At 35.6% G+C, this 26,663-nt stretch overlaps 1 protein-coding gene across 3 annotated transcripts in view; it reads right to left on the bottom strand.

Annotated features, from left to right (window-relative positions):
- Positions 1 to 13,133: 13,133 nt before the first annotated feature.
- Positions 13,134 to 26,663, bottom strand: part of MACROH2A1 (macroH2A.1 histone) — a 38,222-nt gene continuing 24,692 nt past the window's right edge. For 2 of the 3 annotated variants that reach the window (XM_026696506.2, XM_087924367.1), the window contains exons 6-9: positions 21,079 to 21,169; positions 17,178 to 17,267; positions 16,268 to 16,442; positions 13,134 to 13,812 (exon numbers count right to left, since the gene is read on the bottom strand). In XM_026696506.2, the coding sequence (XP_026552291.1) occupies positions 13,647 to 13,812; positions 16,268 to 16,442; positions 17,178 to 17,267; positions 21,079 to 21,169 (522 nt within the window). In that variant the 3' untranslated portion in view covers positions 13,134 to 13,646. Of the gene's footprint in view, positions 13,813 to 16,267; positions 16,443 to 17,177; positions 17,268 to 21,078; positions 21,170 to 23,459; positions 23,560 to 26,663 lie in introns of all 3 variants that reach the window. The other variant, XM_026696510.2, reaches the window with a different exon arrangement.

The following is a 26,663-nucleotide window of genomic DNA, read 5'->3' as shown; positions in this document are numbered from 1 at the left end:
TTCCAAGGCTAACAATCTGTTGCAATCAGACTGAACAATCAGAGTAACGTCTGAATATCATAACATAAGATCAGTGCATATTATAATATTCAATGATTAAGCCCATTCATTTTACTTCCCATTTTCTCCCGATTGTTACATCCTGATTTTATGGAAACATTCATTGCTGTGGTACAATAATTTGGCAAGTTCCTGCTGACAAATTCCAGATGAAGAGAAAGAGTAGGTACACCTGTTTCTGGGCTGTCCAGATTGGAAAAGGAGGCTGTCACGATTGACTTCTTTTCAATGTAAAAATCTTCAGCACTGAAATCCAGATTTCAAAGAGAAGATTTTTCAGGGCATTTGCTAAAAAAAATGATAACTAGGAAAACTCAACATGTGACTTGATTTGCTACACCAAAAAAGCTGGGAATAGTGCAGCCCTGTGAGATATCCAATTACAGTTGTCATTAAAAGTCTCTTCGAAGAAATTATTAGCTTAGAAAGTAGTAGCATAGTGAAGTTAGGGGTGGTGGGGAAAGTCTTCTCAGGTTTGGTGTTATGACATGGGCTCCCTCTTCTGTGAGAAGCTATAATTCTTCAGGAGAGGAGTTACAGCAGTTGTCTGGATAAATACATTTTGAGAATGGACAGTTGTTAAAGACAGACTAGGCAACTTTGTTCCTCAGTTTTTAATTTTTTCCATTTTTTTTCTAAAGAAAGTCCTTTCCCCCTACCCCCCACATTGTTGTAACTGTTCCTCCCCCAAAGTCTTTTTTGTACATTTTTCTTAATATTTCCTCCCAATGTGCACATTTCCAGATTTGAAAAATCAAATCAGCCTGATTTTACATTTTGTGTTGAAGCCTTGAATTAAGTTGGCTTGGTTCTCCTAATCAACCTAAATCATTGAACTGCATCAATCAACAATATATCACCTAATACTTAATAATATCACATAATACCTAATGAGAGTGAGGCTTCCAGATCAAGTTATAGGCTTTTTAGTGTGAATTCTTGTGATTTCTAGTATGATTTAGTGTAAGAGCCGTGGTGGCACGGTGGTTAGAATGCAGTATTGCAGGCTAATTCTGCCGACTGCCAGGGGTTCGATACTCACTGGCTCAAGATTGACTCAGCATTCCATCCTTTCAAGGTTGGTAAAATGAGGAGCCAGATTGTTGGGGGCAATATGCTGACTCTGCTTAGAGAGGGCTGTAAAGCACTGTGAAGTGTTATATAAATCTAAGTGCCACTGCTATTGCCATTTCTGCTCTAGCATCTTTCCAAGACAGGAATGTAATGGTCTCATTTTCAGTATTATTGTCATCAGCTCATCCAGGTTAATGAGTGTTTCTCAAAAGCTATAACTTATTCCATCAATATATCTCAAATTCCACACCTCATTTGCATCTAATGGAATGCTTTAGAACCCCCAAAATTTAACACCGTCATATTTTACTTATCTCCAAGATGCCACCAAAAACTTTTGGTGAGTTTTGTTGCAAGTTAACAATGATCCTTCGGGAAATGTTTACATGAGGTCAAGTTATTTTGTCCAGTTTCCAGTCATGGAGGAGATTTTTGTGCCTGCAAACATCTATAAGATGCAAAGGAGAACTCATGATTTCCTTCTAGCTGGGTGGATAAGACTGTAATTCAAGCCTAGTGGAGCTGTCAACAGCTGTTGACAAATACATTACAATGAAGTTAGGTTAAGTGAAAATGTATTAATCCACACCTTGGCTGATATTCATCTTTTGCACTGGGAAGAATGTGCCAGCAGGGATGACTATAATTTCTGACAACATTCTGAGAACTACCTCAAGGTGGAAATTTGCAAATAGAGCTACTGTAGTAAGTAATGAGAAGCTACAGGGCTTTCAATTATCCCACATAGTCTGTCTCTTTGCAACTTGACTGACAGCTAATTATGCTGGTGCCATTTTTTTGGCAGCAGAATTTAATCTCCCAGATGGAAAGCAAATCAATCTGCCCATCCACTGCAGCTGAGGCATACTCTGGCTCAACTTTAATTTATTCTCCTAAGCCTAAGAAGCCTAGTCATTTCAAGGTACAGAAATATCACCTTTCCTGTGTTAACCAAGTCGGCAGGAAAACACATGCAGCAGAACTGGGATTTCATAGGCTATGCTGGGAGATGTTGTCACTATTCATTTGCTATTAGAAAACAGCAAATATCATCTCCCCTTGATTCCTATTTGTGAGATTCAGCCCAAAGCAAAGACACTTATGAACCAGTTGCTAGTGATAATGGTTAAACATGAGCTATGAAGGCATTAAGTTGGATTCTATGGAGGAATGAACTAAATCTCCAAAGAGCAAAACACAGAAAGGAACTTGTGGCAATTTTCAAGTTTTGTAGCCATCATACACCAGCCTTGTTCCCCATGGAGTTCAGAGCAAGGATGTAAATACAATCCTTCTACTTACCTGCACTCTTCAGGCCTATCAATTATGCTGCTGTTGCTTCTGAGTTGCGGTTCCAGCTTTAGGTATTAAGGCTGTCTGCAAAGGACATACAGAACGAAGTATAAGGCTAGTTAGGCAGAGGGGAAGACTGATACTTGAATGTAGCTAATATCCAGACTAAAATGATATCATTCATCTCAAGTAAGTGTTGTCAGCTTGCAAGTCTGAAAAAAAAGGACACGCTTTGTGCTCATTGAAGCAATTAAGTTCTGCAGTATAATGAATTCATGTTGCAGAGTTTGTTGATGATTTATCCCCATAAGGCAAAATAGGCTGAGCCAAATTCAGCAGATTATCAAGACTGTGATGGCTTGAGATTCATAGGGTTCCTGACATTTACCAACCGGAAAATCTCATTTATCTATAAGAGCCAGACTCTAATTTTACACTAGCAATAAGGTTGCCTCTTCCCAACCTGTTAACTTCTACACAGATAGGACTGTGTTTCTTTTCACCTTCAGCCATCTTCAGATGATAGTAGTTCTATTGCCCCGGTGGCCATTCTCTCCATTCACAGACATTCTTAAACACCTCCTTGTCTGAACCATCAGATCAGTCTTGGTCCAAGGACTCATGCCCACCCTTCAAAACCCTTTCAGGGCTCTTCAAAATCAAAATTATTAGCCAGAAATTGAGAATATTTGCAAAAAAATTAAAACAGTGTCACTCTTTTCATTATAATTTTTATTTACTAAAATATTTGCATTATGTTACTATCTCATGGGTTGTTATTTTTCAGTGTTGTTATTTTTACACTGTTCAATAAATAAGTATTCTACAAATGCATCAATTTTAATTTTCTTCCATACTTTTGGTTTTATTTAGTAGATATTTTGAGGAAAAAATGCAAGCATTCAGGGCCTAACATTGCACCAGTAACAATTCAAGGGGCATTGGTATGATGATGACACAGATGTTGCCCCAATACTAATGATGGGGTTCCCTCTTCCCACATTAGCACATTGCATTTTAGTGCTTTTCTTCCAACACTCATATGCTTGAAATAATAACTACGTTTCTTGTGTCATATTAAGCTATTATGAAACATTATTTTATCTGCATTTAATCTCATAATTGTCCAGTGATAAACCTGTGTTGTCAGGTAGATATTTTCTATAGAGACTTCCATTCACATTTTTATTCACTGAATTGCAAAATACAGTATTATAGAGGAGTACAGAAATGGCTTTGAAGAATGAATTCATCAGAAGAGCTCTAAAAGGAGGAGAGAAAAAACTCAAGAAGCTCTATTTCAGGGCTGTCAAACTCACTGGCCAGGGCCACACCTGGTTTAGTGAAGGGGAAGAGAGGGAGGGAGGGAGGGAGGGACTATGTCATACATTTAAGATTCTGTTATTACACTTTGCAACAAAAAAGCAGAATTACAGAATTTGTGGAGTATATTTCCTTCCCTGGCCTACCTTGAAGAGCTGATAAAACTCTGGGAAGAGTTGGAATAAGTGTCATATTTTAAGAAGATATTGACCCATCTCCACAGAATTCATCTACCTTACATTTGTGTGGGGAGGAACGCTACTAAGACAGATATTCTTTCTAATGAACAAGCTATGTTAGTTCATAATTCACAATTTTGCAAGTCAACAATAAGTCAGTGGAAAACAATATTCTCATGATCCTCTTCTATAAATTCTTTAAATTCTATAAATTCTTCATCATTTTGCTAATTTTCAAGCCTGATTTAAATGCTTAAAGATGATTCAAGAGCATCCATGGGAGGAGAGAGTTCACAAGACTGTGGTTGTGACTGAGCAATTCCTTCTCCTGTATGTACTGATGTTATACAAACATAGAAAAGGGCAGGGCTGCAATTGCAACCTCCATGTTGATTTTTTTTTTTTTTTGGCCTCTCCTGCAGATCTTGATTTGACATGATTAAAAAGGGAATGATTCAGTATGAGGTTCTGAGTCAGCAGCAAACTGGTTCTATCCAAATTGGGTTAAATTTCACGATTTAACCTGAAAAAGAAAAATGAACTGTGGTCTACAATGGGGAAGCAATGAAGGCTTCTTTCAGTTTGGATAGATTGAAATGAAAATAGCAGGAAAGGTTGACTGCTTAGATGGCATTGTGCTTAGATGGCACACCTTGATTCATCTGGATGTTTTCAAGGAATTCACCATAATATACCTTTGAAAGTTCCTCTTTAAGGCTGGGGTAGAAATGATTGATCAGCATCTAAATTGTCCAGTAACATGGCCAAATTATATAGAACCAATGCAGGAAGTTTCCTATCCCAAAATATAAACTATTAGGACAAAAACCTGTTTTAAAGTTAAGTTCTTACTTTTCCACTGCTTTCTCTCCAATACTGGATTTGACATGACACACAAAAAACGATCACAGGTTTCTCTAGTGGAACTGCTTGCTTGCTTGAATCTCATTTCTGAGGTGCCAGGACAATTGGCACAGCTGGTTGGCAAGCTGATTGCTCTTTGGGGGGGATGAGTCCCCTCCTCACTGGCAGAACATGACACCTCAAAACTTGTTCATACTTTTTCGTGAATTTGTTTTTTCTTTTTCTTTTTGTCTTCTTGACAGAGACTCTAGAATTCAAAAGATCTTTTTTTGCATCTATAACAGCTGGCAAACTGTGGTCTTTTTCTAAAACAAAACAAAATTCTCAGAGCAAAACTATTTCTTCATCTTTGCTTCTTGGAATTGTAGAATATAAAGTTTTGGAGTAATATATGAAATTAGTTTTAAATCTCCAACATTTGAACTGGCACAGAGGACATAAAAATTGAAGTCTTTTTTCAGCCACAAAACTCAATGAATGACTTTATATACCAGTCACAGTATCTTTTTTAAAAAAAATTAAGTTATCTTAAAACATTGAAGGAACCAAATAAATGACTACATAAAAGGAAAAAAAGAATAAATATTAAAAACATAGTGGATATAAAATAAAATCTCAGTAAATGAACAAGAATTTACAATTGTAATATTTAAAATCCATCATTTGATTGATTAAATAATGAACTGGATATGTATATCATCTTATATACTCATATCATCTTAATAAATAATTGAAAATCACTAGAACACTTTATTTATTTAAATATCATCACTATTTATCATTATTTATATAAAAAAGTACAAATGACCTTGTTGAAAAGAAAAGAAAAATGAATAAATAATAAAGAAGAGAAATAAATCAATAAAAACAATTTAAATTCTACATTACATTCTAGTTTGCTTGACTGGTGATTATATCAAATATTCATAAATGTTAAAATTGTTTCTGGTTATCACCTTTACACTGAATATTTCTTCCTTAAAAACCATAATTTAAATGTTTGAAATTGACTTGTTGGGTTATATGTAATATATTGGGAAGCTCTTCCTGCTTAGTCAGACCATTAATTTAGCCATTCTAGCATATTCCTCAAGCCTGCTTTCTGATTCTGATATTGTCAACAAGCTATTGTTTTTCCAATGTTCAACCAAATTTGTCTTTGCAGCTATCAGTGTGATCTTAAATCAGCTATGATACTTTATGTTGATTTATTCTGGAAAGATTCTAGTAGAAAAAAATCAGGGTGTGTGTGTCAATTCAAATGCTTGTTTCCTTTAAATTCTGAATATTGCTGTGTATTTCTTTCCAATATTTGCTAATACGTCTAAAGATAGAAGAGAAATTGAACATCCTTATCTGGTACATTTACTGTTTGAAAAATTTATAATGTTCCATTAGCTATGATCTTTGCTCTGTGTATATTTAACTCAAGCTTTAAATTGTACTGAGGCATGTTGTAAAAAAGATGCATTTGTTGTAAAAAAATAAAATAAAAACTTAGTAAAAAAAAGACAAATAAGTGAGATGTAAATGATGTAAACATGTAGTCCAAATGCTTGAATACAAAGCCCAGGTGTAGTATGAGACTCTCAACACAAGTTTGCTTGTTTGAACTTATTATCCAACAATTCAAAATACCTTCATCTCTTCTATCTGCAACTTTAGTGTGTAGTCTTCCCATTATCTGACTGCTTAGGCAAGTGTTCCTCCATATTTTTTCTGAAGTTTCTCAGGAATCTGAATTTAGAAAGAGCAAGATCTTTTTCTTCCAGATGGCAATAGTAACCAAGATGAAACATTACTTGGACTTTATTTAAGATTGAATTGAAGTGAGTTGAATTGAATTCTTTATTGTCATTGTACTGTCATGTATACACAGTATACATATAATGAAATTAACATAACACCCAGAGACCAGACCCAACACACATACACACATGAAAATCCCGAAACAAACCACCCACCCCCCTGCCAAAATTCCCCGGCCTTAAAAACACACAAGCATCCACACAACAGACCAAGTAATACTGTCCAACAGCTCACTGATGGTGGTCCTTAAGTTCATTGTTAAGTGCAATTATAGCTCTGGGATAAAAACTGTTCATAAAACGTGTGGTCTGAGTTTTAATTGTTCTGTATCTTCTGCCAGAAGGCAACAGTTTATAAAGATTGTAAGCACGGGAAGAGTCTTTGAGAATGTTGTGCAACTTCCTCAAAGAGCAAGATGCGAAGATGTCGTCCAGGGCTGGTAGCTGGAGCCTGATGATATTCTGGGCAGTTTTAATTATTCTCTGTAGAGCTTTTTTGTCCACTACAGAGCTGCTCCCATACTATGCAAGAATGCCATATGTCAGGACATTCTCAATGATGCTGTGGTAGTAGGACAGAAGTAGATGCTGAGAAAGATGTATCTTCCTGAGCATTCTCAAAAAGTACAGCCTTTTTTGTGCCTTCTTCACAAGCATGTTAGCATCCATAGTCCATGAGAGGTCCTCCGAGATATAAGTGCTCAGGAATTTCAAGCCACCAACCCTCTCCACCTCCTTACCATTTATGTACAATGGTAAATGTACATCTCTCTCTTCCTCCTGAAGTCAGTTATAAGTTCTTTAATTTTTTGGATGTTAAGTGTAAGAATATTTTCTTTACACCACAGTGTCAGCCCTTGTATTTCCTTTCTATAAGCAGACTCATTGTTCTTATTAATGAGTCCCACCACTGTTGTGTCATCCATAAATTTAATAATTGTGTTTGTGTTATGCAATGGGGTGCAGTCATGTGTGCACAAAGAATAAAGGAAGGGGCTTAGCACAAACCCTGGGGGGCTCCTGTGCTTAGTATCAGAGTAGAAGAATGGTGAGATCCCATCCTTACTGACTGTGGTCTATCTGTCAGAAAATCCTTTATCCACAGACAAATCTTCTGATTTATACCCAAATTGGACATTTTAAGAAACAACCTGTTGAGTAGAATGGTGTTAAAGACAGAACTATAATCCACAAATAACAGCCTTGTGTATGTTCCCTGTTTCAATACAGTATGGACAACAATAGACATAGCATCATCAGTTGATCTGATCCTCCTATATGCAAATTGGTATGGGTCCAAAGTAGATGGAAGACTAGCCTTAATGTAGTTCAACACCAGTCTCTCAAACCATTTAATCACAACAGATGTTAAAGCTACTGGTCTATAATCATAGAGAGATATCACTACTGTCTGCTTGGGGACTGGCACTATAATGGATCTCAGCTGATCACAGATAAGGGCTTGAACAATAGCTGTCTTCCTGAATGATAACTTACACTGTACAGTTTGTGCAGTAAAATCTCCAGCGCCTTGGTTCTGCTGAATCTATCACATGTCTTCAATTATCTGTGTGTAATTAAGCCCTAGTTGGCTTATTCAGTGTCCTTGGTGAGGCCAAAACACTTTTATAGAGGACCAGCCTCAGATGAACCATTAAGCTTCATGTTCAGGGCACCAATGGAAGGGGGGCACCACAACTATCATGCTGTTAACTCTTTCATTGTTACCCTTAGTTTTACTGGGTTTTAATATCCTGTCAATCAAGCAATGGAAATAGTGAAGGGCATCATGGTTGGGCTGTGCTTATGGCACCAGTTGGCCTTAATCTGGCCCTGTGAAGTACATTATCTTCAAATTCTATGAACACGAGAGTTCTGCTGGATCACACTAAACACCCCCAAAATACTCATTCAGTTCCCAGTACATGAGAAAGAATAACTTGTCTTGTCATGTTTACAAGGAAAATAGCCACAGAAACAAAGCTGTGAAGTTACTTTGACTTTTGTTATAGTGGTGCATTAAAAACAAAAACAAAATAGTTACAGGATGCAGGTAGTGGCCTTATTGGAATCCACAAAATTGTAAATTAGACAGATTTATTCAATTCGTATTCAGCAATGGATTTTGCATTAAACTAAAATATCCCCCAAAGGGAGAAAAAGTGCAATGTAGTATTTTAATTTTAGAATGTAGGAAATGAAATTGCAGAATTCAAATAGCTGTTTTCCCTTTCTCATAACATAATATATTCTATGAATAGGATTTGAAGGATGAATGCATTGCTGTCTGTATTTCATGTGTATTCTGGCTCTGAAAAAAAGACTCTTTGATTTTGCCTACAGTTTCATAGAAGGAAATCCTATTGTCTTCTTTGTTCGGTGGATATTGATAACCCTGCTTATTGGACAAAAACTCTGCAGACTATTAAGGCATAGCTTTTGGATATTCAATCCAATATCTGGGATATTTGAATATGCAAAGGCAATGTCTGGGGCTAACGTCACAGCAATAAATCTGCTTGGATTATCCTCCCAATAGATTCTCAATCACTGGGTGAAGTGGAAAATAAACGGCATTCAAAATATTTGTATGTGTGATGTTGGAGGGAATGTTGTCAACTATGTGATCAAACCATAAATGTTTGAATAGACTTGTATGATATTATTATGTTGCATATAACATATTGGAAGGTGGGATATGTGAAAAAACATCCTGAACTTTTACCATGACCAATAAAGGCATGTAAAAACAACAGCCAATCTTTCTCTTGAGAGTGTAAGTCAACAGAATAATTCAGCAACCACAGATTTTATGTAAACTTCATGTTACCCTTGTGTGGCTATTAAGTCCCAATACTTTCATTTTACATGCACAAACTACTTCATTACTCACTCATTCATTTGGGCTAGGTGTGGCCTGGGCCAGTTGGGCTTCTAGTGTTTGTGCAAACACTAGCAGACCATTCTTACCTCATGTACTTTCCCATTAGTAAGACTGAATACAATCCAAGAACCCAAGGCTTGTTTTTACTAGATCCAACCAATCAGTCTGACTCAGCATCTCATTTCCAACCTCATTAAGACAAACACCCCTGCTTAGTAACATTTGCAGGGGAAGGCTTTCATCTCTCTCTTTTTATGGTGGCATATAGTATGAGAATTATGTTGAAACCATTAGTCTCTCTCCAGCTAATAGGTGTTAAGAAAGCTTTATTAATTTCCACAAGAGAAGTCATAGACAAATCTAAATTCTGTTGGCTTTGTGTAAGGCAATTCTCTTTCAACTATGAACAGTCATTCTTCTACACTACAAAGTTCCGTGAAGTTTGTTCTCCTACAGAAACTGTGGCAACATCTTGATTTCTTTTCCACTGGTCCTGCTTTATCTGACAATACTGTGTTTTTCAAAGTATAAGATGCACCGGACTATAAGACACACCTTGGTTTAGAGGAGGAAAATAGGAAAAAATATTTTGCCTCCCTGCATCCCATTTTTGCCCTCCCCAGTGTCCAGAGGCACTCTGCAGGCCAAAAACGGGCCAAAGCCTCTGTGCATCCTGTTTTTGCCCTCCCCGGCCAGGGATGACAAAAACAGGACCCACAGAGGCCTCTGGAGACCAAAAAGGGGCACGTTTTTGGCCTGCACAGTGCCTCTATATGCTGAGGGCAAAAACGGGATGCAAAGAGGCTTTGGGAGGCCCAAAATGGGCCCATATTCACTGTTTAAGACTCACAGACATTTCCGCCCACTTTTTTTTTGGGGGGGGGGAGTGCGTCTTATACTCCAAAAAATACGGTAGTTAAAAATAGGAGTGGCCAAAAATAAGTAATAATAACAACCTTGGTTTGAGTTTTATTTATTTATTTATTTGGTAAATTTATATAGTCCCTCATCTCACATCTTTTTTTTTTTTGACAATTTACTAAGTTAAAGCAGTGAGTTGAAGCTGACTGACAGGCTGCATTTTAGAAACAGTGAAAATGAGGCAACCCACAATTTCTACTGTGGGTGTTAGTCCACAGCTTCACATTCGTTGTATTTGTGATCCCTAAATACAAGTATTGGTGCAAACTGGTGGAAGCCCACTCCTGAGAGCTAGACTCTCCCATTTAGCTATATATATATTTTGATTCAACTGCGTTAGGCTATTATTGGTGTACATGAGAGAAATAGCACACATATCTTTCTGTCAAAGATGGAACTCCATACATATGTGGGTATATATTGTAGGTATTTTTAACTTCTGCCAAATGTCTGTTTCAAAACTGCTTGAGAGTTCTCAATATCCTCACAGTCCTTGTAACTGTAGAAATACACATTATGTATCAAGAATGTATTCAGATTGCAGGATATTATAAACTATATTTTATTCTTTATTGTATTTGAACTGTACAATGAGACTGGGCTGAAGGAAGAACATTTGCTTTTCATTTACTGGCTAAAAATGATATAAGATGGCATCCAGTTATTTCACAATTCTGACACCTAATATTATGGTTTAAATTCTCACACCCGCAGCATTTTCTTCGCAAATAGTGTATAAGACATCTGATTCTCCATTTGTGTTTGGAAGACTGCAAGTATAATGTTCATCTGAAAGCTACTGACAAACTAAATTTGGCCTTTTATAGGAAATATTCCAAAGCGGTAATTGATATTTTCCAGATTCTTACAATCCCTCTAGTGACATCTAGTGGACTTTAGAGAATCAAATACAAATACATATATTTGTATTTTCTTATGCTAGCAAATTATTTTTTGTTAAATAATCCTCTACTTTTAAACAGATTTTGACATGACATTTTGATTGTATTAAAAAGAATGATATAATTAAAATCTCAATTAATTTGATAAACTTGTTTAAATGGGAACTTTCACAATAGTGCAATGTAGCCAAAATTAACAAGCCATTTAAAAGGCAATTTAAGAGGCAACATGTGATGTGGCTCCATTGTCATTAGCACCCCTTCATCTCTTTTTTAGTTCTTTCATAGTTTTAAAAACAACTATTATTATATAATGGGTTTTAAGTAAGGATTGTTTTACATTAATAGGAATTAATTTATTGGATTAGTAGATTGTTATACACAGCCCAGAGACATTTTCTGTGACATGGGCATCCATATAACTTTGATTAATAAATAAATAGTTATGAATTATTTTGGAGAGGTGAGAGAATCTGGTCTACTCTGAGCATTAGTGTTTTCTTGTTAAAACAATGGCACTTTGTATCCTGACATTAAGCCTATCATTAAGCTGCCTAAAGGTTATTGCGAGCCATAAATCTCCAGTTCTGATCTATGGGCTGGATCCAGTTTTTAAGCAGCTCCACTGACTTGAACAGGAGCTTAAGTTAGGCACGTGGAAAGGCTGGGTTCCATTCTATATTGTTTTTATTGATTTTGCTGAATATTGGAGTATGCAAGAGTCAAATAAGTTCAGGCCAACTGACTCCCAAATGGCTTCAATTGCTGATATAGTGTTAACATTGAAAACATTATGAATAGGCTATAATTTTGTAATAATAAAAACAAAGGCTTTATTTGTGAGAATATCCGATCTTAAAGACAAACAATAACAGGGTACCACTATTTCAAGTGTAAAATTTGAAAAGCCATGGAGAATTATTGCATGAATAGGAAAGAAGAATTGAACTAGATATTCTTGCATGACACCTAAAACTATTTATTGATTCTGCAGTGGACATCCCAGAATCAATTGGACGATCATCCTGGAAGAAAGATTCTTGATTAGATGGACACTTTATCCAAATTATTCTGCTTTTTCTCAGAAACAGGATCTCATCTAACGGGCTCTTCTTTTAGAATTCCACTAGGCTAAGGACTCTCATTGGAAGCAACAGACAGAAAAAAAAAGAACAGAGGAAAAGTGGTCTCACTTTGTATGTGTATGTGTAAGAGAGAGAGAAAGAAAGAAATCAAGATGATGGCCATAGCCACATGATCAAAACATTTGCCCCTTTCTACGTGTCACACATGCATTATCCCGGCAGGGTTGAAAATGTGATCACTCGGCACAAACCTCCATTCTCCATCATAATCTATGAGAATTAATATGCATATTTCACTGAAATATAAGTTATCAGTCATTGTTTGGTAACATCCAAATGGACAGCTAAAGATAAGGGTAGTTTCTCCTATCCAGTTCTGTCTGACTCTAGGGGGCATTGCACATTTTGGTTTCTTAGCTGAGGGAGCCAGCCATCTTTGGCTGAAGACATTTCCATGGTCATGTGGCCAGCATGTCTATACTCTGAGGAGCACAGAATGCTGTTACCTTCCCACCAAAGTGATACCTATTTATCTACCTGCATTTTCATGCTTTCCAATTGCTAGGTAGGCAGGAGCTGGAGCAAGTAATGGGAGCTCACTCCATCATGTGGTGCTCGGGTCTCAAACCTGGGCTGTCAGCTTTCCAGCTGACAAGCTCAGGGTCTTTAACTGCTGAGTCATTGAGTCCCCTACCATTTTAATCTAAGATTTACAAATCATTAATTCAGACGACACCAAGACCATTTCAAACATTTTACTAAATCAATCCACACAAGTTCCAAATTGCAAATATAATTAAGGGCAACGGGTACTTTTCTCCTTGGATTCATCATTAAGACATGAAATAAACACAAATTAGATATGTAGCATTTTTTCCTTCTTTAAAGAGATGAGAAAGGAATGCCACCTGATAAGAACACCACAACACTGTTACAAAATAGGATCTGCCGGTTTCTTTCACAAATAAAAGACTATGTACTGCTAACAATTTTCCAATCAATCCATAATTCATTAAAATAAAACTATAAAATCTCCTAGATTACACTAAATTCAGATAATGCCTGGAATACAGTGCATTAAACAGCAGTAATGTCAACTATCAGTGCCAACATAAAACATTTTTAAAAGTAAAAAAAAGCCCATCTTTATTTCCTAGATGAATGAAATTTAAAATAAGGGGCTATCTGTTTTACAATGAGGAATTTAAGGAGAGGGGCTGGGTAAAGAGGCAAGTATCATTTGCTTTCTAGATTTAGTTGACATCTAACTTGGCCATTTCTTGCACATAAATCCCTATACTCTCACTATCAAAGAGAACAAAATAGACTGTCTTGATTGAAGAGGACATCGTTGATACAAAATAGCTGGAAATGGCTTTCAGGATCAGCTGAGCAGCAGTCTGCTTTGGGAAACCATTCCTATTCAAAAAATTTTGGAGACAAAAGATAATTACAATTTGTTTAATAAAAGTTGAAAGTGGAATAGGAATCTCATTACGTTTCAAAAATGTGACAAAATCCTCATGAGGCTTGTAACAAAAAGTAGTTTTCTAATACCAAAGGTCCTATTAATTAATTTTATAATGACATTTATAATGAATTCCTGTATCTGCATGTTTGGGAGTACGTCCACTGAAATCTCTGAGTAGACATATATACTATATTATATATTATACAGACATGTGCTGTGCATCTTGCAGAAGCTTGAAGGAAGAATATATGGGGTGAGAGTCAATAGGAAATGAGGCAGACCCTGGTTCTTTTTTCACTTAGAGTAGAGTAGAGACAAATACAAATGGCAGCCTTTTTCTTTCTATCTTCTCTTTGTAGTGTGGCTTCTTAAACCACATGGCTTGTAAAGCAGCCACTGAGAATAATCAAACATAAGCTATGGAAAAGCTTGGAAAAGCTGGGCTCAATTCTACTTAGGCAGCAAAATACAATCAGTGGATTTCTAGAAATTTATGGTCAACCCCCCTTTCAAACCTTCTCCAAATGTTCTCAATAAATGGTAATCTTTAATGTGACAGAAGGGGAAAATATTCTAAACTAAATTTTAATTAAGTGTATTTAATGTCATGTGCATTAATTGGAAACAAATTATTTTTTTTGCTGGATTTATTTGGGGGTTGCAGAGTCAACAGTATGTTCTTATCCCCTTGGTCTAAAAATATTATGTACCATTATGCTACAGTAATGTTGAACTTATGGTTGGAAACAACTCATGCAAGTTTTTGCATATTTCATCTATCTATCTATCTATCTATCTATCTATCTATCTATCTATCTATCATCTATCTACCTACCTACCTACCTACCTATCTATTTATTTTGTCAAGCAATTATAAGATTACAGGTATAAGTATAGACATAATTACGAATACATGAAATGGTTTCATATAAGAAAAATAAAAAGAAACAGGACAGGGACGGTAGGCACGTTGGTGAGCTTTTCAGGGAATCCCTAACTTCCTGAGTGATTGCAAATCCTAAGGAACAAGCAGTGGAGAAAGGAGATTCTTGAGCAGTTCCAACATGAATAGATGAAAAGGCAAGCTTTAAAGGACTTTGAAGATATGCTCTGAAGTCTACATTTAAACAACGGTACTTATTGCTTTAGAGAAGAGTATATAGAACTTTGAACTTTTAAAATGCCATTCTACAAATTTGGTTTTGTTGAAATTAGACATTGCAGAACATCTGGCATAACGATTATAGATTGCCCATTGTGCCTCCTCCCCCTTTCCCTCTTTTCTTGAAATACACACACTTATAATGAATCACCCCATGTAAATTCATGTTTTATCCATAAAATTGGACAGAACTGTTTATACAGATTTAACGAGTAATGTCTGGTTGACAGATGCCTGTCCTGGAACAGCTGTGTACATGTGTTGGGACTGAGAGAAAATGCTGCTCTTAAAAAACATTTTTATGTTTTAAGATTTTTATTTACTCTTCTTCAGATTTATTGAACTGAACTGACAAGATGAGTCTGCTATTCTTTAAAGGAACACATTTTCACTTGGAATATCAATCTGATTCAATACTATTAAACTTCCCTCTATATACATACACAGCCCCATACAAGAGAACTTTATCGAACAGTAAACATTTTTTCATGGGGGAGGGAGAGAGAGAGAGAGAATTAATTCCATTCATCAAGGAAGCAATATAATATTGTTTTATAGATATTTTATCTGAAAAAATGTTTTTCGTAATATTGGCTCTTTTAACTGCACCATTTCCTAAAATTCTAGTCATGGCTAAAATGTTGCCAAGGTGATAGGTCTGACCTCACTAGAGATTGTGGACAGAAATGAATGGCATCATTATTGTTTGCACTGCCAAAGACAAAAAGGGCACTGCTGAGTCACCCAGCTTAATTATTTGTCTCACTAAGGGACCGTTCAAAAGCACGGCGAAGCCAACATTAAAGAGTAGTGTATAGTAAGCTATAACATATAAACTGCAAGGATTTAATCATTTTGCAACGTAGCATTTATTGAGATACAGAAGCTACTATAATGGATCATCATAGCCATGGCACATTTGTATGGATTTGGGTTTTATAGAAAAGAAAAGTATCATTTAGCTCTAAGTTTGGAAACTATAAGGACTTCATCTTAAATCAACACAAGGAAATGGTGGCTTAATATATTCCATAGTGGTTAGCAATCAGAAGCAATCAGAACTCCAGGGATTATATTGATACTAAATCATGGTTTGCTGAATTTTATAGTGTAAGTAATTTATCATGCTATCCTTGCCTTATCAACCACAATTTTGCCAAGCCACAAGAAACAATCACTTTATTGCCTAGCATGTTGTATGAATATAGATTTGGTACAAACTGGATGAATTCCAGGTTTACCTGCCACTTCCAATGGAAGGAAATGCAATTGACTTCAGCTTCTTTTCATCTGCCAGTGCTAAGCAGTTTTTCACTGTCTTTTCCAACAATTCCTCACATTTGTCTGAACCCCAACTGGGGCTATTGCAGTGGATGACAAATTTTGCAGGCAATCCATGTCCTGAACTGACAACAGCTGGTTGAGGAAAAAAATAAGAGTGTATTTAACATTTTGGAAAATACTATTGGGATATTATAATTCAGCAATGAAGGATACATGTAGTTTTTTACTCCAATGGATCACCTATACTGCACAATGAATATGATTGTATTTATGCCGGGTGGTAAATTTGGACATAACATTAAACTATAATTTGACTGGGGGGGGCAACATGCCCTGTATTCTACATACTTATACTCTTTGGTTGTATTCACATGAGTTAGGTCAATTGTGAAATACAAATTCAATACAAATTCACACAGATTTTCCCCTCAAATGATATAATGCTTACCATTAATATATAGATAATACTATGTAAGTAAGCTCTACTTAGGTCATTTTTCAATACCTTGGATTCTATACTCCTTCAATTCCACATGCAGTTGACTTGCATAGGACTATATGCCTCTAATTTTTTTAATTTTTTTTTTACAAATATAGCAGTTTGAATTAGTGCATATGCTAGTAGTGATTTGAAATTGAATGTATGCATAGTTTATTTTCTTTGTCCCATTTCTCTTGTTTTATTATTTTCAATGTAGTGTTAATGCCTTCTTATAAACCCAGGTTCAAAGGCCTTTTTAACACAATCCTTGTCGATGACATGTTGAGGACATTCTGGTTAATTAAAAGAGTCTAAGTTAAATTGAACTACCATCTATGGTACACAAGCATATCATGTTCCCCATTTCCCAAGGATTTAAACTGCACCTCCTGCTGTGTCCAATGGCCCGTTCTTTTTGCGAACTTCAACAACAGCCTCCAGGAATTCTTTTCCACCCCGCTTCTCCAATGTGCTCCCTGTGCAAGAACAGAGCGGTGACTGTTCCACATCCAACAGAGTATTTATCACTTCAGGTGGCTATACATCACAGATTTCTCTGAGCAAAAAAATGGGGGTGGGGGTGGGGGACTGCAAAGTAAGATCTAAACCTTTGAGGACTGGTCCATAAGTAACAATTCCCTCTTGATCGCCATCTTTGTAAAAATTCACCCTCCCACGGGATTTATCCCGATACAATTTGCAATGCCAACCAGCAGGGCAACGACGTATCATGCTGTTGCTTCCATAGAACCACCGGTAGACATGCCTTCCGGAGAACAGGCTAATGCAATGAGACTTGACTGTTGTACCAACGCTTTCCCATGGAGGGCAAGGTCCCCCTTTCTGTTACAGACTGCTTTAAAGACAAAGTCGCCATAATAAGAACTTGAAACTCACCTCATCTTCATCCCTGACCCCAACAGGTGGCCCCCGGGAGTGTAACAGTCTTGTGAGTGCAACTGGCTGCTTTACTTGACAACTGCCCGGCTTGTTGAACCACCTTTAACCAAGAGGAAGAGCCTCAGAAATAATGGAGATTCTCTAGAGTACCCACTTCCCTCCACTGAATTGCTTCACTGCAGCTACGGAAGTGTAACAAATGCTGCTCGAGTTAGGAAGGGAGCTGCATTATTTCCATTACGGGCTGAGGTTTGCGCAAAGGCAGTCCACTATGAACTGGTTTAGATCTTATTTTGCAGCTTTACTTTAATACAGAGGAAATAGAACGTAGCTGGAAAAGGTTCATTCCTAACGAAGCACCCAAATCACATTGCATTTGTTCCATGATTATACAAGGAGCGAGGCAAAGAAACAGTGATAGTGACACTGGATTAATTCTGGATTAAAGCAGTAACTTTGCAAATTGATCCCTGCAGCCTAATCATAAACATATTTACCTAGTAAGTAACTCGGGGCTTATTTCAAGAGAATTTTGTGACGATACGTAGGTTGCAACCTGTGCCAAATTCATCAAAGCTTACTTCCAGGTAAACATGCGTAGGGTCAGGCTTTTGGTACTTTAGTACAATATTTCCAAAATGAATTCACTCAAATGATACAGGGGAGAGGGCTGTAATTTCTAATGGAAGTCCACATATTATATGCCCGTTGAAAAATACTTAACTTGGTAGTACGTATTGAAACCAAGTATCTAAAACTACTGGGAATCTATTATGCATTACTTGATATCACAGCCTAACCTTTATTGGTTTTATTTTGGCTGGCTGGGGAATTCTGGGAATTGAACTGACAAGTTTGAAAAACACTGATTTAATACATGCATTTTTCTGCCTTCCTTTTATCACAAGACCCATTCTATCATTAAGGAGGGTCCCAAGCGTTTTCTTCTCCAAACATGGATGAGAGCCACACATCCTCAGTTCCTGGAAAATTGACCTTGGGAGCAGCAAAATCAAGCTATTGAATGAAAAGAATATAAATGACTCGCACATTTTAAAAACAATTGTGAGTCCACAGTCCAAAAGTTGTGGCTCTTGATATTTTTTGTTTGTTTGCACTGCTTCTCAAGTTCCACAGGAGTTATACTGCTGAACTACAGGTAGGAAACTCCAGATCAACAGATTGACTGCAGAGTCACCTTACAGGTAAAATGGGCAGCATAAAAAAATTAATTAATAAATAATAAGCAGGTTCTTGAGTTTCAAACTATTTTTGCAGTAGTAACAGCAGATAGAAATGAGGGCTGTCATATGGTAAGGCATATGTTTTGCATGTAAAAGCTTTCATGCTTTTCTCCTAATATCTGAAAAGACAGGGAGAGCCAAAGATATGAAATGTGTGAAGCTGCTGACACTAATTGCACAGAACTTTAAATGAAATGGTCTGACTCAACCCAAGTTGATCCAGTTTCAGTAAACTTGACAGAAATGTTTCTGGGAACAGTGACCATTAATTAGGAAGTGGTCACACTGGCTATAAAGGAACTATGTCCTGTAAGTTCCTCAAAGGTGACTGAAAATACACCTGGGAAGATGCTATCTTGGCCAAATGCAAACATTCACAGAAATCGGTTTTGAAAGTCTGAAATGATTTTAAAGAAAATATATTTTCACTTTTATTTTGTTAAGCTTGGGAGGCTTGCTGATTGGAGAAATGTGGAGAGGGCTTTTATCGATTTCCTAAGGCCATTTTTATACACATAGTTTGCCAATTAAGGCTGGGCTAACAAAAATGTTTAAGTTATCTTTCAAAAATCTTCCTTGGAGTTACATTTTTCATATGACTTTAAGACCGATGAGAATTTTTTTTTTTTAGTATTGACGGGTATATAATGGTATTGCAGAAGCATTAACTTGTATTTAAGGAATGAAATGCTGTCTCCATTTTACATTAGAAGTGGGGTGTCATTCTCTTTTCATCATGCTCTACAGCTTTCAGCTGAGTGGCTTAACACAAGCATAAATGTATGTGAAACTCCCATAGAATAATGTCACTATTTCATGCTGTCAAAGCAGGCATTGGCATAATGGTGACAACAGCAGATGCCTATAAAATTTGTGAAATATTTCCCCAATATACACTGCAGTTAGAAAGGTCTTTATAAAAATAAAAGTTAATCATTTGAAGCTAAGCATGTATGCACTTCTATTCTTTCTTCCAGCAGCCACAGGCAATTAGAAGACCATATGTTATACTGAATGAAATAATTCCGCTCTTCCTCTCCCAAATCAAATATTGATACTGAAGCACATCTTGCTATTTTTAGAAATTATGGGTTCTGAAAGTCAAAATAAAGGACATATTGCATACGTAAATTTTTCCATCAATTTCAATGGAAATAAGAACTATTAAGGTAGAATGGATCAAACCATTACTTTAAAATATATATGGTTTCTGATCTATGACATTCCATATGAAATTCTGCACACAATTTAGTTTTGGACATTTTTCCTAGTTATTGGCATTCAAAAACTAATGTTATTGTATCTTGATCTTATAGTGGTTCCCAGTATTTCTAGGAGGGAGGTCTTACATCATTGTAATTTGCTATACTATGAATCCTTGTCTCCCAAATATCATTATTTTAATATTGATGGTCCCTTAATTTGATAATATGTTGGTAGGCTGTCATTCCATGCTTCCCACAGGTCCATTACAGAATTAATATTTGTGTCAGTTAATACCTATGTGTGGTCTTTAAGAGTCCATACCAACTTGATGTCACATAATCAAATAATCAAAATTGGATTTAAGCTTGTGAAATTAGCATTTCTCTCCAAAAACCACACTTTGGTGAAATGCCTCTGTTAAATGGTGCCTCTCTTAAGTGTTCCACGTGTAGCTCTAGTTTTCAGGGCAAGGAAGTCTTTTAAGTTGTATGCTCAGAGACTTAACTCTTCTTACTACACAATGAGGCAGAATCACTGTTTATGTAATAAAGGTAAAATTGAAACCTCCCAAAATTAATAAATTAATGATTAATAACTACAAGAACATGGACTTTCTTGCCGTGTTTTTTCTAGAACTCTTTTTTATTATTATTAACTTGCCAGTTTATTGTAGACAATTGTGGATTTCAGATGGATTTGCATCTAGGCACCACCATGTCCAACCTTGGTTAGGTTTTTTCCCCCCCAAGATCAGTCAAGGTTGATTTGTATTGATCAAAGAGCTTTTTTCACTTAACCATTTGAAATTTGCGTTAGAATTGAGGTGGATTGCTGGAAGTGAGAAAAGAATGCAGCTCTGCAGAGCAAGGACAAGATTGCTGCTGCTGATTGGTCATGCATACACACACAAAGTCTGCAGCACTGAACTCTCCATTACCTACTTCACCACCGGTGTAGATGTCAGAATTTGTCGGGTGAACGACAGCATCACTGTCGATTGTGGCAATGTCAGCCTGAACAACTTGCAACTACAACAGGTAAACAAATGTGTATCAACCATGTTGGTCAAAGACCCGGAACAGGATCTACATTTATGTACATACCAACATCCTTCTTTATCCTACCTTTTGGGCTCCAAAATATGTGTAATAAACCATCACAATAAAACCTAAGAGCCTGTGTACAGGTGTGGGCTGAGAAAAGGGAGAATGAAAGGAAAAGGTAGAGAAACATCAAATACATAACTTTTAGTACTTGACCAATAGGTCAAAGACACTGCGTTTCAGGAAGGAAATATAAAGAACAGCTAGCATCTTCTTGGTTTTGCAGAACCTGTAAAAATGTAATCTTAAAAAAACATTATGATAACTCTATCCAATCTGGTCCATCAAATCTGACAAAGCAACTGTTTCTCCATTCTGATACACTATCTTTACAATATTCCTTGATTTTTATAAATATTCCCAACATGATTTTATTAATCATGTTGGGAACATTTATGCATTAAGACCTACAGAAATCAATGTGTAGTTTAACTCCCCAGAGGTTCTGGGAGCATTTTCAGATTGCAATGCTATAACTATTTACTGAATATGAAAGGGGCAGATATCTTGAATGGCATGGGGGTAAGGGCTCATTTTGGCCTCAACAAACAATGGCCATGTTATCCTGAGGCAAAATTCTTAAATTTTCCCTCTGAATCTATTAATAGGAAACTATATGACCAAGTGCTGGGTTTTTGAAGGACATAAATAATTTGCAAACAATAGATTATAAATTACCTTTACTCTAGAGTTCCCAGTAGTAGACTTATGACTAAGGAACTGAAGATTCAAGAATGAATATATGTAGAGATTTCAGCATAATATTTGTTCTATAACTTCTAAATAAACAGAAACATAGGATAGTATGGAATTCACCATGGTATTTGTTCTTTTTAATGAGAAAAAAGTGCTAATTTCATAATTTAAGTTCCAAAATGTGATATTTTTATATTTTAATTATTTGTGTTTAATTTTACCATGCCTTTCCTAAGTTGATTTTTAAGTTAAATATAAGAATAAAAAATATTTGAACCCTATGTTTTGCAGATTAATATACATGGTAGCATTTCAGAAAATTGTTTAAGTAGTTAACACTGATTTCACATCCTCATTATAATTTCGATCAGGATATACAATAATATGCACTTGATTGTCCTTGGCAATGAATGGGATATGGCTTTAAAAAAAACACATCAAATATCAACGATTTAGGAACAATATTCTGAAATGGAGTGCTCCAACCATAGAATGTGATCTCTCATTCAAAATGGTAAATGTGGTTGAAGAAGTTATTCATAAAACACCTAAATCAAGGCAAACTATTGTACTATTTTCACTTTAATCAACTTCCATATAATGTGGGAATTAAATACTATTCTCTCTCTTACCTCATTCTCATATAAAAAAAGAAATCTGTGTGCCTGGTAACTTCTCTTTGATAAAATGATACTTAAAACTATAATTAACATAGATCATTTTAACATTAAAAATCTACAACACAGCTGATAAGGGGAAAAACTCCAGAAGGTTCCAGAGCTTATAGTATCTATCCTAACCAATTGCTTCAGTGTATGCAAATGTAAGAATAAAAAAATAATAATCCTATGTTCTGCAGATTAATATACATGGTAGCATTTAAAAAAAAATTAAGAGTCTGTGTACAGGTGTATACTGAGAAAAGGGAGAATGAAAGAAGGTACAGGAACATCAAATACATAACTTATAGTACTTCTGTGTATGCAGAAACAATTCACATTGTATTCAATGGAGTTTTTTTCCCGTGTAAGTCTGTATCGGACTGCATCCTTAACTATCTATGTCTATCCATTTCTGTCTTTAGCTAAAGCAAGGAAAATAGAAAACTGAAATCAGAATGGAGAAACTGCTTAGTTTGAAGCCAACGGTGATATAAAGCGCTATTTCAGTCCTCACAGAATTTATATGCAAAATATTCCCAAGGGAACCAACAGTCACATCTGATTATTATGGAACAACATTTAAATGATTTCAGAGTTACTCAGAGAGTCATTTTCATGCAAGTAGTATCTGGAGAATGCTACACATATTAACAGTCTTTCTATTATGTATTTTGAGTACTAAAGATGCACTCCTCTATCTTACCTGCGTTAAGTCCCCCTGCAATCAAATGGAATTTGTATCTGAGGAACATGCATTGAGTTGCACGATAAAATATCAAATTTATTACATGAAAATAATCTGCAAATTCCATAATTTTCATGTGACTGTTAGTTATAGCCACCCATTCCCCATTTACCTAGATCATCTTTAAGGTCAATGTCAGCATTGGTGGGATTGATAATGGCCTCCACTTCGAAGCCGGCTAAATTACTGATTTCACTGTGAATTAGGTTCAGCTGAAAAGAAAAGCATGAGGTAGGAAATAACAACAGGACAGTTGGGAAATTACAGAGAAGCTGCAGTAAAAGTAAGCTTTGCAACATAGATGAGGACAGCATCTCTGAAGGCAAATGTGCAAAAATAAACAGCAGGTCATAAAGAAAGTTGCTTATAAACAAACACAGAATATGTTTCAAACTCTAGAAACTAACACAATTCTCCATATGGGAAGTCAAAATTTGACAGAACATGGCTTAGTTTACAAATTGTAATGCCAGATGAGGAAGGGTTTGCAAAAGCCCAAAGATGCTAAATTGCTAGGTACTGCTACAACAACTTCGGACTTCTTGCTCATGCAACCCAGGGGCATCTCTTGATCATAATAGCTGAAATTATGCATAGCATCCATTTAAATTCATGTGAAAATAGCCTTCCTTCACATTGTTCATGTTCTATTTTTTGTGATTGGTAGACAGATCATTTTTGTTTAAATTTTTGACAGAGTTGAATGAGTACATCTAGGTAGTTTTGAGTTAAACAATAAAAGCATCCGAAAACTCAAGAGTAATTTCAGTTGAAGCCAGTAGGATGTAGTCCCCGGAAGATATGGGATGGACTGCACTGTAAACAATTCAGAGATGCCCTGAAAAGTTTGACTGTATGTAGTACTTCCACTCTAAAATTTTACTTTTGTATTAAGATGAATGATATAAGTATCCATTCTGAAACATCACCAGAGATATGGCAAATTATATTATTCATTTCTAATATTTTCTGGTTTTTTTCATGTTCTGTTGTTTGAAACTTGTACTAAGATTGCCAAAATAATAATAAAAATTGGGGAAGAGGTAGGAGAAGGAAAAAAACCAGTCTCATCTAAAAAGAAAATGAAATATTAATGAAGGAAGGGTTCATGCTGATATATATATGTACAAAATTCTGGCTGGCTTATAGTTTTAATTATTATTTTAATATTTCATTTGTAACTAAATGAGAGGCAAAATACCATAGTAGATTTGCCCAAAGCAAAGAAAGCATGGAAATGCTCATTCCAGTCATCTATTCCTGCTTTCTGAACTTCAGTTAAATCAACACACATTATGCCTGAATCAATCCATTGCTTATATTCCACTGTTTTCAAAATGCCATAAGTAATAAGCATATACTGGAAGACAGCCTACTGTACAAATCCAGGAAGAGAAAGATCTTAATTTGAAAATAAATTTCCAATTATACATTTAGACTCAATAAAAAAAGACAGAGGAAAAGAAAATGTATTTAGCCTGTTGTATGTCTAGTGGAGGCTTTGCACACTTAAGCTTGTAAACAACAAATTGTATTTTGTGCAAAACGATTCTTTTCTCAAAGGAAATGTTCAGTGGGTACATAAACATTTCCCTGCCCTCCCCCCATTAGACAGCAGAACACTTGCCTGCTTGTTGAAAGGAGTTATTTTGAATGGAAGCTTGGCAGATAGCAATATTGTCCCTTAGGCTCCCCCCACTGTCACAAAAAAGACATTTTTCTCTTCAATATTAACATAAATTTATACTATATAGCACATGATAGCTATATGGATTGATGATATCATGGATAAACATTAGTTGAAACCAGTCTGCACATGATATAATTCCAATTATACAACAACTTAAAAAAGAGAGGTATTTCTATTATTATCTGCTGCCACCATTTCAGATTACAGTCTTTCCAAGAGCCATACATTTCTTAGATTTTTTAAGGCTTCCACACATGTTACTAGCAGCTTGTGAAACGAATGTGGTTAGAACACCACGACATTAACAGGATTAAGAGGGCTGAGATTAAGAATGCTCCACATAATACTCTTTTGGCATCACTTTCATTTAACCACCATCAATACATAACATATTTTTTGGCCTCATACAGATTAATGAAGTAATAATATGATAATAATATATAAATAATATAATATAATAAATATAATATAAAAATATTTTTAGCTCAGTATTCAAAGCTTGTGATAACAAACAATAATGCTTAGAATAGCAATAAGTCATGGAAAGTTTAGGGTTAAATTTTTTAAATATGGCTAAATATATACGCGAAGCCTTCTTAGGTATAAAAACATTCTCCATCTGAATATATGTTATTTCTCCATACATCATTACTTATAAACCAATATTTATTGTTCAACCTTTAGCAAATATCTCTTAATATTTATGGATGTATCTTGACAAAGAATTTCAATTATCATCATGTCAGTAGAGTAGAATAATATGATTAGAAGCCATATTCATATAAATCATATTAAAAGACAATTGTTTTTGTACATATTTACAATCTTCTCTATTTGTGTGAAAATTTTTCTCTGGAGGTTTCTTGTATGTATATCAAACTCTATTATTTCAGTGCAATATAATTAACAAATGAAATGTGACACTATGATACCAGAAGAAATCTGTTTACAATTTTTGTAACCAAACATAGCACACTTTATTTTAAATCACTTAATCTTGATGTAATTCAGGTTGGAGAAAATGGGCCTTAAATTTTCAACTGCAAGAAAAACATGTAGCAACATGTGAATGCTCAAATAAGCAATTTTTAAGTCCACATATGCCTTGAAAAACCTAGGAAGTGGGGAGATCAGGCATAAAGAACTGCTTAATGTCTTTCTCACGCACCAATCTCTCCAATGTTTTCCCAAATTCTTTCTTTTCTTAGATCATACAGTGTATGAGTTGAGATTGGCTTCAGCCAATGTAAAAGTTCTTTGGATTGTGACTGTAGAATCCTCTTGCAATGTCTCCCTTACTAGTCTTATCATTTACTATATACAAAGCTCTTTTAGAAACTGATGCATATTTCTTTTATAATATAAATTATTCTATTTATATTAATTTGTGACTCTGGCTTACTATGTCAATCCCCTCCTGTCTCTATGGATGCTTGTAATTTATTTCCAGGAAGATAACCTTAATTCTAAGCTTGATTTTGCCCACTTTCCTCTTTCTTTCTGTTGTACTAAATTATTGCTACTCTGGACTACTGAAACCTTTTCCTTACAATTATAATTTAAGGTTTTTATCTCTATTAAATCACTACCAAAATTTTTCAGTTTTATGAATCATTATTTGTCCAA

This window comes from Pseudonaja textilis, chromosome 2 (genome assembly GCF_049901715.1).
Source record: "Pseudonaja textilis isolate UNSWEBS1 chromosome 2, rPseTex1.2, whole genome shotgun sequence".
NCBI lineage: Eukaryota > Metazoa > Chordata > Lepidosauria > Squamata > Elapidae > Pseudonaja > Pseudonaja textilis.
This window is presented reverse-complemented; position numbering and strand designations above follow the sequence as displayed.